Raw genomic sequence first — 18,221 nt, 5'->3', positions numbered from 1 at the left:
TGCCAAGCATGTATTAAGTATTCATCTATCTATATCTATCCATCTATCCATCATCTATCTATCCATCTATCCATTCTATCCATCTATCTATCCTATCTTATCCATCCATCCATCCATCCATCCATCTATCCATCCATCTATCTATCTATCCATCTATCATCTATCCATCTATCTATCTATCCATCATCCATCTATCCATCTATCTATCCATCATCCATCTATCCATTATCCATCTATCTATCTATCTATCTATCTATCTATCTGTCTATCTATCCATCCATCTATCCATCCATCTATCAATCCATCCATCTATCTATCCATCATCTATCCATCATCCATCCATCCATCTATCTATCCATCTATCTATCCATCCATCCATCATCTATCCATCTATCTATCTATCTCTATCTATCTATCTATCTATCTATCCATCTATATCCATCCATTATCCATCTATCTATTATTATCTATCTATCTATCTATCTATCATCTATCTATCCATTATCATCCATCCATCTATATCTTACATCTATCTATCCATCTATCTATCCATCTATCCATCTATCATCCATATCATCTATTATCTATCTACATCCTCACTATCATCTATCTATCCATCTATCTATCCATCCATCATCTATCCACCTCTATCTATCCATCTATCTATCTATCTATCTATCTATCTATCCATCTATCATCCACTATCTATCTATCTATCTATCTATCTATCATCTACTCATCCATCTATCCATCCATCCATCATCTATCTATCTATCCATCATCCATATCCCCACCACTACCATCTATCCATCTATCTATCTATCCATCCATCCATCATCTATCCATCCATCTATCTATCCATCTATCCTATCTATCCATCCATCCATCTATCTATTCCATCTATCCATCTATCCATCCATCCATCTATCATCTATCCATCTATTATCTATCCATCTATCTATCATATCTATTATCCATCCATCCATCTATCTATCTATCTATCTATCCATCTATCTATCCATCCATCATCCATCTATCCATCCATCTATCTATCTATCTATCCATCTATCTATCTATCTATCCATCCATCTATCTATCCATCCATCTATCCATCTATCTATCCATCCATCCATCCATCTATCCATCCATCCATCTATCCATCTATCTATCTATCTATCTATCCATCCATCCATCTATCTATCCATCTATCCATCTATCCATCCATCTATCCATCCATCCATCCATCCATCCATCCATCTATTTATCCATCCATCTATCCATCTATTTATCCATCTATCTATCCATCTATCTATCCATCCATCCATCTATCTATCCATCCATCCATCTATTTATCCATCTATCCATCCATCCATCTATTTATCCATCTATCCATCCATCCATCTATTTATCCATCTATCTATCCATCCATCCATCTATTTATCCATCCATCTATCTATCCATCCATCTATCTATCCATCCATCTATCTATTTATCCATCCATCCATCCATCTATCTATTTATCCATCTATCTATCCATCCATCTATCTATTTATCCATCCATCCATCCATCCATCCATCTATTTATCCATCTATCTATCCATCTATCTATCCATCTATCTATCTATCCATCTATCTATCCATCTATCCATCCATCCATCCATCCATCCATCTATCTATCTATCTATCTATCCATCCATCCTTCCATCCATCTATCAAAAACTAAATCAATAAATGTAAAATCTGAACGTTTTCTCGTCTTCATGATGTGGCTCAAACACACAAAGACGCTCTGAGACTCCAGCTTCAGGTGTGTGTGTCTTTGTTACTTGTGTGTGTGTGTATGTGTGTGTGTCTGTGTCTTTGTTACTTGTGTGTGTGTGTGTGTGTGTGTGTGTGTGTGTGTGTGTGTGTGTGTGTGTCTGTGTCTTTGTTATTTGTGTGTGTGTGTGTGTGTGTCTGTGTCTTTGTTACTTGTGTGTGTGTGTGTGTGTGTGTGTGTGTGTGTGTGTGTGTGTGTATGTGTCTGTGTCTTTGTTACTTGTGTGTGTGTGTATGTGTCTGTGTCTTTGTTACTTGTGTGTGTGTGTGTGTGTGTGTCTGTGTGTTTGTTACATTAACACATTACACATGTTATATGTGTGTGTTTGTGCATGTGTGTTTCTGTGTGTGTGTGTGTGTGTGTGTGTGTGTGTGTGTGTGTGTGTGTGTCTCTGTGTGTGCGCACACACCCTTCACTCCTCAGTCTGAACCAGTAAAACCATTAACTCACAGACGACAGCAGAGACACGCAGGGCAGGAAACGTGTTGATTGGTGTGATCAACGACAAACCAACAGCTGCTCACACACACACACACACACACACACACACACACACACACACACACACACACACACACACACACACACAGGCTGACAAACAAACACACAAGTGTTTTCACGGTAGCTTCTGTGAAATTTGATACTCAATACTCTAAAATAAAATCCTCCTTTCCCTTATCTATAAACCATTTTTCAAACAGAAACTGCAGCTCAAAGTGCTTAAATAATAATAATAATATAGTACATACAATATAGTATATATAATATAGTATATATACTGTATAATATAGTACATATATATATATATATATATATATATATATATATATATATATATATATATAGTATATATGGTAAAGTAAAAAAAAAATGGGAGAAGTGAACGTGAACACCGATTATGAGCGATCCTTTGTCCCAGTAGTCACTCCAGTAAATATCGGAGCCTATTCTTCAACAAGCCTCATATCTCCAGAACATCCTGGCACTAACATGTTGTCTTTCAGACGGACACATCAGGAGGAAATGAACTCAGTTAGAGCCCCGTTTCTGTCTCAGGACCGAAGTCTCGCGAGATCTGGCGACACAGAGACGCTAACGTCAGCTAACGTTGGTGAACGCCCTGACAAAGCTAATCTCCACGATGCTAAATATGTCTTTTAACCAGTGGTGTAGTCTAATGTATTGTAGTGGGTATACTGTACTGTATACGCATGGGCCTATATATATATATATATATATATATATATATATATATATATATATATATTAGGGCTGCCACCTCTTAGTCGATTAGTCGACTAATCTGTCGTTTTGGTCTTAGTCGACTAAGATTTCTTTAGTTGATAAGTCATTTTTTATGCTTATTCATGCTTAATTACTCATTTCCAAGAAACTCATGAGCACATTTATGGTAAACACAAGATTTAAAGTGGTGCTTTTGCAGGATTAATTGTGGAGAAACTCAGTTTTACAGATGGTTAATTAACTACATTTATATTGTGCTTTTCTAGTCTTAACCACCTCTCAAAGCGCACAGCTCTGTCAATTAAATCAACTAATCGATTAGTAGACAAAATCATATAAGTGTTAGTCAACTAAGAATTTCTTTAGTCGAGGACAGCCCTAGTATATACATTATATATATATATATACAAATATACATACATATATATACATATATATATATATATATACATAATATATATATACATATATATATATATATATATATATATATATATATATATATATATATCGCAACAGCCACTGCTAATGCTTGCTCTTGAGGGAATTGCTGTAATTGTTGGGTCTCTGTAAATTATAGAGTGTGGTCTAGACCTACTCTATCTGTAAAGTGTCTCGAGATAACTCTTGTTATGATTTGATACTATAAATAAAATTGAATTGAAAATTGTCATAAAAAAAAATTCCAACGTTTTGGTCGTCTTTTTCGACACTTTTGTCACTTCTGTCAATAATTTTCTGCGTTTTGTGAAGCTTTTCTCACGTTTTGTCACTTTTCCTGACGTTTTTGAAGATTAAACTGACATTTTTGTCATTTTTTTGAATTTTTTGTCACTTTTTTTGAAATGTTTGTCACTTTTTTTGAAATTTGTGTCACTTTTTTTGAAATTGTTGTCACTTTTTTTTAAAATTTTTGTCACTTTTTTTCCACGTTTTTGACATTTTTTTCCTAAGTATTTCAACATTCTTTTCATTCGTTTCTTTACATGCTATGGAATTGAATAAAAACACCCAAATTCAATGCGAGTAGTGAACTGATAATGTATGTAACTTGTAGGGAACCATCCACGTTATTTTGTTCTGTGTTTGTTTTGTCAAAGACTTCATTTCCTGCATTCAGGACACACTTTTCTGCACCAATTTACAGTGGAAATGCCTTTATTCAGCCTAGACGATGACAAAAAAACCACAGATGACAATTCAAAATAGATCAAGAATATAAGAGAAAGTGTGTTGTTGCGTGTGTGTGTGTGTGTGTGTGTGTGTGTGTGTGTGTGTGTGTGTGTGTGTGTGTGTGTGTGTGTGTGTGTGTGTGCGTGCATGTAGTGAACTGGGTGGGTGGGTCTTACCTGCACATGATCTCGTGGGTGAGGAGGACGCGACACATCTCAGGGTTCTTGTCCTGACCTTCGTACAGGATGGGCTGATAGGACAGAGACACAGACAGGAACAGGAAGTGAGACGCTGATATTAACACTAAAAGAAGTCAGAGTCAGGTTTTTTTTTTGGTAGTTTCAGAAGGACATCGTTCCACACAGAACCAGGAGGACCCGGGCCTGGGTTTAAGCCGATCAAAAAGGGACCCGCGGATTCAGCGGATGCAGAACAATAAAAACAACTTAATCATGTCTCTGCCACACACACACACACACACACACACACACACACACACACACACACACACACACACACACACACACACACACACACACACACACACACACACACAACAACACACACACAACAACACACACACACACACACACACACACACAAACACACACACACACACACACACAACAACACAAACACACACACACAGACACACACACAACACCACACACACACAGACAGACACACACACACACACAATAACACAAACACACACACACACACACAATAACACAAACACACACACACACACACACACAATAACACAAAACACATACACACACACACAGACACACACACACACAACAACACAAACACACACACACACACACACACAACACACACACACACAATAACACAAACACACACACAGACACACACACACACACAACAATAACACAAACACACACACAATAACACAACACACACACACAACAAAACAACACAAACACACACACAGACAATAACACACACACACACACACACACACACACACACACACACACACGACAACACACACACACACACACACACACACACACACACACACACACACACACACACACACACACACACAGACACACACACACACACTCCACTAAACTCATTCTGGATCAGTGCAGATTGAGTTTCTGTCGATCAAACTGATTGAACCAATCACACGTCGATACATGTAGGTGTTGCTTTTATTCTGAACCCGCCCTCTCTCCTTTCCTCTCCTCTGATTGGCCCTCGGACAACACAGTCGCACCGACAGCAAAGTCAAACGTGGCCTCCACTTTTCTCTCCTTTTCGGGGGGTCTCAGCCTCCTCCGGCCTTCCCAGAATTCCCTGCCAGATGGCGGGCGGCGCCCCAGGATGAAGCCCCCTCCCCCTCCCACCCCCCACCCCCCCCCCCCTCCCACTGAGCTGTCATGTCCGTGTCCGGATGACGGATGACCGCTGTGTGTGTGTGTAATACCCTGGTGGTTGTAAATGAACTCCAGGAAAAGTGTGTGTCTGTGTGTGTGTGTGTGTGTGTGTGTGTGCGCGGTCTGTCTGTGTGTGTGTGTGCGTGTCTGTCTGTGTGTGTGTGTCTGTGTGTCCTCCCCTCTTTTCCTGCAATGACCTACCACTACCTCATCCACCTTTATAGTCAAAACAGACCTCCGCCCTGCACACACACACACACACACACACACACACACACACACACACACACACACACACACACACACACACACACACACACACACACACACACAAACACACACACCCCGGGGGTACAATACTTTCAGGATAACGACCACTTCTGCATTATTGATCCTGATCCTGGCTCTGTTCCTCTGGATTAAAACCCTCCAGTTTGACCAGGAGGGATGTGGATTGCATCAGACACACACACACACACACACACACACACACACACACAAAAAAAAATACACACACGCACACACACACACACACATACACATTACACACAACCACAAACACAGAGAGAGATTTGGTGGTCGATATTTATACATCATCATTCCTGATGCAAGACTCCCGTGTGTGTGTTTGTGTGTGTGTGTGTGTGTGTGGTTGTGTGTGTGTGTGTGTGTGTGTGTGTGTGTGTGTGTGTGTGTGTGTGTCTCTGCCTGCTGCTGATTCAGACAGTGAATAGAAAGTTAGAATAGTTTTTGTAAAAGGAGGTCACATTTAGAGCGTGTGTGGTAAGCCTAATTGAAGTCAGAACATTTTCAGAACCGGAGGACTTTGAAAGTGGATATTTTGGAAAGTGTACCCAACGTTTTTTGGGGGGAAAAGTGAAGCTATTTGACACGTTGGCAACATGGCGAGACTTGTAGGAAGTGAGGAGAGTTAAGAATCTTTGTAATGAATGAACCATTCCTGTGGCAAAAAGCTGCTTTCTAGTATGTGGAAAGACTGTAATCTTCCAAGATTTGCGCTGGACATGCTGTATTTTATTAAATTACAGAAAATAAGGTATTCTGTCAAGGGGTCAGCTGACAAATTTATGTTGATATGGCAACCCTTTCCTTAGTCGCCTTGATGCTTTGGCCCCCGATGACTTTATGGCTGAGTGAAGATTTCGGTACGCGGCTAGCAGTGCTGAACCGTCTGCTTTTTACATCGTGGCATGGTTTATTGATCTTATATTTTAATATCCTGTGCTGTCCATGTTAGTGCCCCTGGTTATCAATGTGAATAACTTGAGTTTTTTCAACGTTTTGGCCGTCTTTTTCGACACTTTTGTCGTTATTTTTTCACTTTATTCGTTGTTTCTGTCACTTTTCCCGACGTTTTTGTCACTTTTTTTGTTGTTTTTCACTTTCTTCCATCTTTTTTGGTCACTATTTCCAGTTTTTGACGATTTTTTTCCATTTCTTTGGTCACTATTTTGGGCTATTTGTTTTGTACGATTTTTACAAATTTTTTGGTCACTATTTACATTTTTTTACGATTTTTTAAATTCTTTTGGTCACTATTTCGGGCTTTTTTTTTTGACGATATTTAGAAAAAAAATGTGGTCACTATTTAAATTTTTTTACGATTTTTTAAATTTTTTTGGTCACTATTTCCAGTTTTTGACGATTTTTTAATTTTTTTGGTCACTATTTCCACTTTTTGACGATTTTTTACATTTTTTTGGTCACTATTTTTGACGATATTTTGTAAAAATCTTTGGTCACTATTTCCAGTTTTTGACGATTTTTTCTACGATTTTTGGCATTTTTTTTCTGTTTTCTTCCCCCCACGTTTTTTTTTTTTCCGACAATTTTGTCTCTTTCCCTGATGCTTTGACCATGTGAGTCAAACTCGAGGCCCGAGGGCCAAATACGGCCACTCGCAGATTTTGATCAGGCCCGAAAATCAATTTAGGTTCACGATACATTTTGGCCCGTCTAGTTGTTTGTAGTCGAGGCATAAATCTCTGTAGAGTTCTGTAGATCTTGGTTTGTTAATTTACTTTTGTTACCTTATTTTATTTATTATTTCTTCACTGTTGTTTTTAGTTTCAATATTGCTCAAGTTGATTACCCTCTGATGTTTTCACAGGGGGGGGGGTGTACAAGCCCAACCAGTCCTTCCAGAAAAATACTTAGAGTTTTTTTGTGATTGTTGCGGGGCAAAAATCCTTGATGTTTTCTTAAAAAATGCTGATGGAATATGCGGGATATTTATGCAATTTTATGCGATAAAATTGCAGGAACTTGTTTCAATTGGCCTATCCATAATTTACTTATCTTGTTTGTTTGTTTCTTTGTTTCTTTCTTTTGTTTGTAAAGCGTCTTTGAGTTCCATGTAAAGCGCTATATAAAACTTATGTATTATTATTATTATTATTATTATTATTATTATTAAAAACTGAACCCCCGATGATGTTCATGTTGCGTAATGACATCACTTCATAACGTTCCCATGGCAACAGGGGGAAACGGCCGCTCTCGTGTGAAGTAAACGCAACATTTTTCAACTTTCTGCCGAGACATATTACGGGACTTTCTTTGCAACGAAAATGCGGTGATAATGAAATCGTGCAAGCGCCGCATATTTTGCGCAGAAATCTGCAATTTATGCGAAAGGCGAAAGTGCGGCATATTTTAAAAAAATGCGCCCCACCCGAATAAATACGCAGACTTTGGCTGATTATGCGATGAATTATGGAGGGACTGACACACTCAGTACAGTCAGACAGCGGTGCAAAGACATTACATTACATTACATGTCATTTAGCTGATGCTTTTATCCAAAGCGACTTAAAATCGCTATATATGTCAGAGGTGGCACACCTCTGGAGCAACTAGTGGTTAAGTGCCTTGCTCAGGGACACACCTGGGATGAACGCAGTGTAATCAAACTACGGATCTCCGCGCACCAAAGGCCCGGTCATATCCCACGCGCCATCACCACCCGTGTAGTGATATGTCAAAAGTTTACAGCCCCTTCTCATTACCGTTTCCTTTTATTTTCATGACTATTTACATTGTAGATTCGCACTGAAGGCATCAAAACTATGAATGAACACATATGGAATTATGTAATTAACAAAAAAGTGTGAAATAACTGAAAACATCTCTTTTATTTTTTAGATTCTTCAAAGTAGCCACCCTTTGCTTTTTTATTAATAAGGGAAATAATTCCACTAATTAACCCTGACAAAGCACACCTGTGAAGGTAAAACCATTTCAGGTGACTACCTCATGAAGCTCATTGAGAGAACACCAAGGGTTTGCAGAGTTATCAAAAAAAGCAAAGGGTGGCTACTTTGAGGAATCTAAAATATAAGACATGTTTTCAGTTATTTCACACTTTTTTGTTAAGTACATAATTCCAAATGTGTTCATTCATAGTTTTGATGCCTTCAGTGAGAATCTACAATGTAAATAGTCATGAAAATAAAAAGGAAACTCATTGAATGAGAAGGTGTGTCCAAACTTTTTGCCTGCACTGTACAAAGACAATAAAGCTTCTTATTTCTTATGACTTATGAATTTAAATCTAAAGGAATCAAAAGATTTACCCCTCGTGTTGTCGTCCCTGTCGACCGTGATGCAACTTTTTTAATTTTTCTGGGTCAAAATTAAAAAAAAAAAAATTCCAACGTTTTGGTCGTCTTTTTCAACACTTTTGTCACTTTTTTTTTTTAGAAGTTTCTGTCAATATTTTTGCGCCGTATGAATAATGCGATCGCATAATCGTGTTTTTTTCTGGAGGGACTGCCCAACGTGTCCTTACATGCTGAATTGTTAATTTGCTGAAACAAAAACTTAAATAACCCATGTTCAAAAATAAATAAAAAAGCTGCTTCCTGAGTGTGATTGTGATTGGCCCTGAGCCCTTTGATCCTCTCTGTGTTCACGTTGTCACGGCGATTATCCAGTCTGCATTAATTCAGCCGCTCTGACAGTCCCAGGGACGCGGTGGGGGGGCCCCTAACGGGCCCTCGGCGGGGTGGTATCGATCCGAGGGGACTCCAGCCGACCCGCCTGTCAGCCCCGACTGTCGGCCAATGGGGTGTCATGTAGTGGGGGTGGGAGAGGGGGGGGGGGAGATGTCAGGATTATTGTCTCCAGTGTGCCGTCGCTGCGACACATTAGGGCCTATTGATCCGCTGCATGGCGCTGGAGGATTGTCGAGGAGCCGCTTGGTGCATCGATCGGTGACATGCCCGCAGGCACGCGCGCGGGTCAAGAGACATTTGTACTTTCTGCATAGGTGTAATTTACAGGGGTTACTAATAATTATATCCTCCTGTTGTCTTCGCGTCAACCAGGAAACTTTCTGTTTTTCTGGGTCAAAATTTAAAATACATCGTTTTTACAGCTTTTTACTTGTGTTTTTGTCACTTTTTTCATCATTTTTGTCACTTTTCCCGAAGTTTGTGTCACTTTTTTCGACATTTTTGTCACTTTTTTCATCATTTTTGTCACTTTTCCCGACGTTTGTGTCACTTTTTTCGTCATTTTTGTCACTTTTCCCGAAGTTTTTGGTCATTTTGGTCACTTTTTCCTACATTTCCCTACATTTTTGTCACTTTTCCCTACATTTCCCTACATTTTTGTCACTTTTTTCGTCATTCTTTTTCAACACTTTTGACTTTTTTTGTCACTTTTTGTCGTTTGTGTCACTTTTTTTCGTCATTTTTGTCACTTTTCCCAACGTTTTTGGTCATTTTTTGTCACTTTTCCCGACGTTTTTGGTCATTTTTTGTCACTTTTCCCGACGTTTGTGTCACTTTTTTCGTCTTTTTTTTCACTTTTTTCGTCATTTTTGTCACTTTTCCCTACATTTCCCTACATTTTTTTCACTTTTTTCGTCATTTTTGTCACTTTTCTCTACATTTTTGTGAAGGGGGGGCGGGGGAGATGTCAGGATTATTGTCTCCAGTGTGCCGTCGCTGCGACACATTAGGGCCTATTGATCCGCTGCATGGCGCTGGAGGATTGTCGAGGAGCCGCTTGGTGCATCGATCGGTGACATGCCGACAGGCCCGACCAGCGGGGGGGGGGGGTTAAGAGACATTTGTACTTTCTGCATAGGTGTAATTTACAGTGGGGGTTACTAATAATTATATCCTCCTGTTGTCTTCGCGTCAACCAGGAAACTTTCAGTTTTTCTGGGTCAAAATTTAAAATACATCGTTTTTACAGCTTTTTACTTGTGTTTTTGTCACTTTTTTCGTCATTTTTGTCACTTTTTTCATCATTTTTGTCACTTTTCCCGACGTTTGTGTCACTTTTTTCGTCATTTTTGTCACTTTTTCCGAAGTTTTTGGTCATTTTGGTCACTTTTCCCTACATTTCCCTACATTTTTGTCACTTTTTCCTACATTTCCCTACATTTTTGTCACTTTTCCCTACATTTCCCTACATTTTTGTCACTTTTTTCGTCATTCTTTTTCAACACTTTTGACTTTTTTTGTCACTTTTTGTCGTTTGTGTCACTTTTTTCTCATTATTTTGTCACTTCTTTCCCCAACGTTTTTGGTCATTTTTTGTCACTTTTCCCGACGTTTTTGGTCATTTTTTGTCACTTTTCCCGACGTTTGTGTCACTTTTTTCGTCTTTTTTTTCACTTTTTTCGTCATTTTTGTCACTTTTCCCTACATTTCCCTACATTTTTTTCACTTTTTTCGTCATTTTTGTCACTTTTCTCTACATTTTTGTGAAGGGGGGGCGGGGGAGATGTCAGGATTATTGTCTCCAGTGTGCCGTCGCTGCGACACATTAGGGCCTATTGATCCGCTGCATGGCGCTGGAGGATTGTCGAGGAGCCGCTTGGTGCATCGATCGGTGACATGCCGACAGGCCGGCCAGCCGGGGTCAAGAGCATTTGTACTTTCCTGCATAGGTGTAATTTATACGAGGGTTACTAATAATTATATCCTCCTGTTGTCTTCGCGTCAACCAGGAAACTTTCTGTTTTTCTTGGTCAAAATTTAAAATACATCGTTTTTACAGCTTTTTACTTGTGTTTTTGTCACTTTTTTCGTCATTTTTGTCACTTTTTTCGTCATTTTTGTCACTTTTCCCGAAGTTTGTGTCACTTTTTTCGTCATTTTTGTCACTTTTTTCATCATTTTTGTCACTTTTCCCGACGTTTGTGTCACTTTTTTCGTCATTTTGTCATCACTTTTCCGGTTTTTGGTCATTTTGTCACTTTTTCCTACATTTCCCTACATTTTTCCTTTCCACTTTCTACATTTTGTCACTTTTTCGCCCATTCTTTTTCAACACTTTTGACTTTTTTGTCACTTTTTGTCGTTTGTGGTCACTTTTTTTCGTCATTTTGTCACTTTTCCCAACGTTTTGGTCATTTTTGTCACTTTTCCCGACGTTTTTGTCATTTTTGTCACTTTTCCGGACGCTTTTGGCCACTTTTTTTCGTCTTTTTTTTCACTTTTTTCTCACATTTTGTCACTTTTCCCTACATTTTTTCAATTTTTTTCATCATTTTTGTCACTTTTCTCATATTTTGTGTAGGGAGCGGGGAGATGTCAGGATTATTGTTCCAGTGTGTCACTAGCGTGCGCATTTACAGGGGGTACTAATTATTATATCCTCCTGTTGTCTTCGGCGTAACCAGGAAACTTTCTGTTTTCTTGGGTCAAATTTTAAAATACATCGTCTTTTGCAGCTTTTTACTTGTGTTTTTGTCACTTTTTCATTATTTTGTCACTTTTTCATTTTTTGTCACTTTTCCGAAGTTTGTGTCACTTTTTTCATCATTTTTATTTCCCTTTTTCATCATTTTTGTCACTTTTCCCCGGGACGTTTGTGTCACTTTTTTCGTCATTTTTTTTCGTCACTTTTCCGAAGGTTTTGGTCATTTTGGTCACTTTTTCCCAACATTTCCTACATTTTGTCACTTTTCCCTACATTTCCTACACCTTTTTCACTTTTTTCGTCATTCTTTTTTCAACACTTTTGACTTTTTTTGTCACTTTTTGTCGTTTGTGTCACTTTTTTGTCATTTTTGTCACTTTTCCCAACGTTTTTGGTCATTTTTTGTCACTTTTCCCGACGTTTTTGGTCATTTTTTGTCACTTTTCCCGACGTTTGTGTCACTTTTTTCGTCTTTTTTTTCACTTTTTTCGTCATTTTTGTCACTTTTCCCTACATTTTTTTCACTTTTTTCGTCATTTTTGTCACTTTTCTCTACATTTTGTGGAGCAAGTGGAGATGTCAGGATTATTGTCTCCAGTGTGCCGCCGCCAGGCACATTAGGGCCTATTGATCCGCTGCATGTCGCTGGAGGATTGTCGAAGAGCGCTTGTGTGCATCGATCGGTGACATGCCCACAGGCCCGCGGGGGGGGGTCTAAGCGGGGAGGGACATTTGTAATTTCTGCATAGGTGTAATTTTACATGGGGGTTTATAATTATATCCTCCTGTTGTCTTCGTCAAACCAGGAAACTTTCTTTGTTTTCTGGGTCAAAATTTAAAATACATCGTTTTACAGCTTTTACTTGTGTTTTTGTCACTTTTTTCGTTATTTTGTAAAATTTTTCATCATTTTGTCACTTTTCCCGACGTTTGTGTCACTTTTTTCTCATTTTTTGTCACTTTTCCCGAGTTTTTGGTCATTTTGGTCACTTTTCCCTACATTTCCCTACATTTTTGTCACCTTTTCCCTACATTTCCCTACATTTTGTCACTTTTTTCGTCATTCTTTTCAACCCACTTTGACTTTTTTGTCACTTTTTGCGTTGTGGCCTCACTTTTTCGTCATTTTTGTCACTTTTCCCAACGTTTTTGGTCATTTTTTGTCACTTTTCCCGACGTTTTTGGTCATTTTTTGTCACTTTTCCCGACGTTTGTGTCACTTTTTTCGTCTTTTTTTTCACTTTTTTCGTCATTTTTGTCACTTTTCCCTACATTTCCCTACATTTTTTTCACTTTTTTCGTCATTTTTGTCACTTTTCTCTAACATTTGTGTAGGCAAGGGGAGATGTCAGGATTATTGTCTCCAGTGTGCCGTCGCTGCGACATTTACAGGGGGGGGGGGGTACTAATTATTATATCCTCCTGTTGTCTTCGCGTCAACCAGGAAACTTTCTGTTTTTCTGGGTCAAAATTTTAAATACACATTTTTACAGCTTTTTACTTGTGTTTGTCACTTTTTTCGTCATTTTTGTCACTTTTTTCGTCATTTTGTTCACTTTTCCCTACATTTCCCTACATTTTTGTCACTTTTTTCGTCATTTTTTCACTTTTTTCGTTGTTTCTGTCACTTTTCCCGACGTTTTTGACACTTTTTTCGTTGTTTTTTCACTTTTTTCGTTGTTTTTTTCACTTTTTTCGCCATTTTTCACCATTGTTTTCGTCATTTTTTCCATTTTTCCACACAGACACACACAGAGACACACAAACACACACACAGAGACACATAAACACACACACAGACACACAAACACACACAGAGACACACAAACACACACACAGAGACACACAAACACACACATAGAGACACACAAACACACACAGAGACACACAAACACACACACAGAGACACACAAACACACACACACAGACACACAGCCTATTTCTCTCTTAAAATGTTCTCAGAAACATGTTTCGGTGAACTATTTTAGTCCGATATGAGATCAGATTCTGAACGAGCCGCCATGACAGTCTGGCTTTGAATTTCCGGAGAAACCAGACCCCATGTGACGCGTTCGTCCAATCAGCTGCCGGTTTTAATTGGCTCTGCTGCCGTCTGATTGGCCGTCTGCTCGGTGGGTCTGGGGCCTTTAGAGGAGCTGAGTTTGACCCTCCTGATTTAGATTCTTGTTCTCGGATGAATTTTCTTACAGGAAAGCATGAAGTGTGAGCAACGGGAGGCGAGCGAACTTGAGGAATGAAGCCGGGAGGTTTCGGCTGGCAGGATCGACTGGAATTTTTATTATTGGCTCAGAAACCGTTCACAGGTTGAAATCCGAAACGGGCGGTTCTGAGCGAGTGAAAAACCGGAAAAAAGTGGGAGTCAGCTTAAAGTCCGAGCGCCACAGCTGGGAAGGAAAACACATCAGTGCTGCAGGAGTTTAGGAAAGTGAGAGGAGGAAGTATAAAGAGAGAGGTTTTAAGAGTTAGGTCAAGTTTGAGGAAGGAGAAGTTTGAGGGAGAGCGCCAGTCAGTCCAAATCAGTAGAGAAATGTGAATAGATTTAAAAATAACGGCAAAAATGTTGACAAAAGTGACACAAACGTTGGAAAAAAGGGACAAAAAAACAGTGAAGAAAGCTTCAAAAACGTCGGAATAATTAAATGACTTATTTAGTTGCAGCCATGAGCCATAATGTCATAATGTTTTTGAGTCGATAAAATCAGAACCAGAATCAGAAAGTAGTTTATTACCACAATAAGATACACTTTCTTTGGTAAATGGTGCGTACATGTTTGTAAGTTTCTGTGTGTGTGTGTGTGTGTGTGTGTGTGTGTGTGAGGTCTCGTTTAACTATATTCATGGGGTCCAAACACCGGGAGTCCAGTATACTTGTGGGGTCCCGACAGCTTTGTGGGGCCAAAATGCTGGACCCCCCCAAGTTTAAAGGACTGTTTGAGGGTTAAGACTTGGTTTTAGGATTAGGGATAGAATTAGGTTATGGTTAGGGTGAGGGTAAGGGTTAAGGTTAGGCATTTAGTTGTGATGGTTAAGGTTAGGGTAAGGGTTAAGGTTAGGCATTTAGTTGTGATGGTTAAGGTTAGGGTAAGGGTTAAGGTTAGGCATTTAGTTGTGATGGTTAAGGTTAGGGTAAGGGTTAAGGTTAGGCATTTAGTTGTGATGGTTAAGGTTAGGGTAATCGGCTAGGGAATGCAACGACAGTCCCCATAAAGATAGTGCCACAAACTGTGTGTGTGTGTGTGTCTGTGTGTGTCTGTGTCTGTGTGTGTGTGTGTGTGTCTGTGTGTGTGTGTGTGTCTGTGTGTATGTGTGTGTCTGTGTGTGTGTGTGTCTGTGTGTGTGTCTGTGTCTGTGTGTTTGTGTGTGTGTGTGTGTCTTCTCACCTGTTTGGTCATGGAGTCAATCAGCCGAACGAACAGATCCTGTTCTGTCCTGATGCCTGAAAACACACACACACACACACACACACACATAATTATCTGCGAGTCTGACACATTTATACCTCCGACATACACCCATGCATTAGCCTGTTATGCTAATTTCATCTCGGGTATGCAAAAGAAAAAGGGAAGAGCTTCCTAATAATGTTCTGTAAATGAATCCTCTTATTATTTATGTCCCGGCAGTGTATTTATGTGTTTTTCTGCAGCTCTTGTCATGTCGTCGCGGGTTACGCTAACACCCACCCCACCCCCCCACCCCTCAGCAAAAACAAACATTAGCGCGGCTCCAGAGCTGTTTATTATTTATAGGCCCTTCCCTCCCTTTTTCTCCTCCTCCTCCTCCTCCTCCGCTGCTGCCCGGGCCCCCCTGCGGCCTCCATCCTCCAGGATAACAAGGAATCCTCATTCTCAGACAAATTAAATATCAATCAGGAGAGCTTGTCTTTTATTAGCTATGCATCCGAGCGCAAATGTGACACAAACCCAACGTGGGGTGGAGAAAGCAAATTGCAGGGAACACCTGTTAGCGGCGTCGGAGCTCTCTAATTGTATTCGATGCCGTGGGTTGGTTGGTTAGGGGTGTGGGGGGGGGGGTTTCTTCTTGTTCCTGTGCTTTCTAATTGACATGATTCACTCGAGCGGCGAGCAGTTTTCGCGGCCTAAATGGCGGCTATCCGTCCCAGGGTTGCAGCCGAGGTCAATTACCTCCCGTACGATGCTAATCCGATGATGCCGGCTCACATTAAGGGTGATTTATCCAGCCTTTCTTTGGAGGAAAGAAAAGGGGCTCTTTTATGGGCCACTTTATCTGGCGCTTCTGCGGGGGCCTGAGAGCGCCCCCCCTCCCCTCCCCACAGCGTTGGGAGCGTGCCAACACAAAGCTCAGCTGTGTGTTTCAGATCAACATACGATCCTTTCCTCGATGGACAAAGCAGAGTTCAGGTTCGGTTAGTTGTCAGATATTCCAGATGTCTCTCTGTGTGTGTGTGTGTGTGTGTGTCTCTCTCTGTGTGTGTGTGTCTCTTACTGTGTGTGTGTGTGTGTGTGTGTGTGTGTGTGTGTGTGTCTCTTACTGTGTGTGTGTGTGTGTGTGTGTGTGTGTGTGTGTGTGTGTGTGTGTGTGTGTGTGTGTGTGTGTGTGTGTGTGTGTGTGTGTGTGTGTGTGTGTGTGTCTCTGACTGTGTCTGTGTGTGTGTCTCTGACTGTGTGTGTGTGTGTGTGTATCTGACTGTGTCTGTGTGTGTGTGTGTGTGTGTGTGTGTGTGTGTGTGTGTGTGTATCTGACTGTGTCTGTGTGTGTGTGTGTGTGTGTGTGTGTGTGTGTGTGTGTGTTCTCTGACTGTGTCTGTGTGTGTGTCTCTGACTGTGTGTGTGTGTGTGTGTATCTGACTGTGTCTGTGTGTGTGTGTGTGTGTGTCTCTGTCTGTGTCTGTGTGTGTGTCTCTGACTGTGTGTGTGTGTGTGTGTGTGTGTGTGTGTGTGTGTGGTGTATCTGACTGTGTCTGTGTGTGTGTGTGTGTGTGTGTGTTCTCTGACTGTGTCTGTGTGTGTGTCTCTGACTGTGTGTGTGTGTGTGTGTGTGTGTGTGTGTGTGTGTGTTATCTGACTGTGTCTGTGTGTGTGTGTGTGTGTGTGTGTGTGTGTATCTGACTGTGTCTGTGTGTGTGTGTGTGTGTGTGTGTGTGTGTGTCTCTCGACTGTGTCTGTGTGTGTGTCTCTGACTGTGTGTGTGTGTGTGTGTGTGTGTATCTGACTGTGTTTGTGTGTGTGTGTGTGTGTGTGTCTCTGACTGTGTCTGTGTGTGTGTCTCTGACTGTGTGTGTGTGTGTGTGTGTGTGTGTGTGTGTCTCTGTCTGTGTCTGTGTGTGTGTCTCTGACTGTGTGTGTGTGTGTGTGTGTGTGTGTGTGTGTGTGTGTGTGTCTATCTGACTGTGTCTGTGTGTGTTCTGATAATGAAAAACTTTTTCCAGTCTTAAAAACTGCACACTTGACGTGGACTAGAAGTCTGCCGAGGTGACCTTTAATATAAATTCCTTCTCTACACATTCTGCTCTCTAATTCATGCAGGAAAGTTCAGCTGGCGAGCAGCGTGGCCAGTTCCACCGGTGGGAGCGGAGCAGTCATTACCTCCACTTCATCAATCAATAGCTCCAACCTGAACAGAGACTCTGACCTACACAGCTGCCATTTAAAACACCACAAACACACTTTTAATTTCATGCTGTCAGTCAGCGTTTGTTACCACTGCTGTTAGCAGCAAGTGACACAAAATGGACATTTCTGTTGGCTTCCCAGCAGGGGGGGGCGGAGCCCCGAATGTTTTCCCAAAAGGCCCGAAAATTTAGGGTTTTTTAAGGGGGAAAAAGTGACAAAAATGTTGAAAAAAAAGGCCACACAAACAGTGAAAAAAGTGACAAAAATGTTGAAAAAAGC

At 40.4% G+C, this 18,221-nt stretch overlaps 1 protein-coding gene across 1 annotated transcript in view; it reads right to left on the bottom strand.

Annotated features, from left to right (window-relative positions):
* The window catches only part of LOC120566572 (transcription factor COE3-like), a 64,465-nt gene that overhangs the window by 7,088 nt on the left and 39,156 nt on the right, over nt 1–18,221 (bottom strand). Inside the window, exons 5-6 of the mRNA XM_039813088.1 lie at nt 15,729–15,784; nt 4,414–4,487 (exon numbers count right to left, since the gene is read on the bottom strand). Coding sequence (XP_039669022.1) covers nt 4,414–4,487; nt 15,729–15,784 — 130 coding nt within the window. The remainder of the gene's footprint in view (nt 1–4,413; nt 4,488–15,728; nt 15,785–18,221) is intronic.

This window comes from Perca fluviatilis, chromosome 10, assembly GCF_010015445.1.
Source record: "Perca fluviatilis chromosome 10, GENO_Pfluv_1.0, whole genome shotgun sequence".
Classification (NCBI taxonomy): domain Eukaryota; kingdom Metazoa; phylum Chordata; class Actinopteri; order Perciformes; family Percidae; genus Perca; species Perca fluviatilis.
This window is presented reverse-complemented; position numbering and strand designations above follow the sequence as displayed.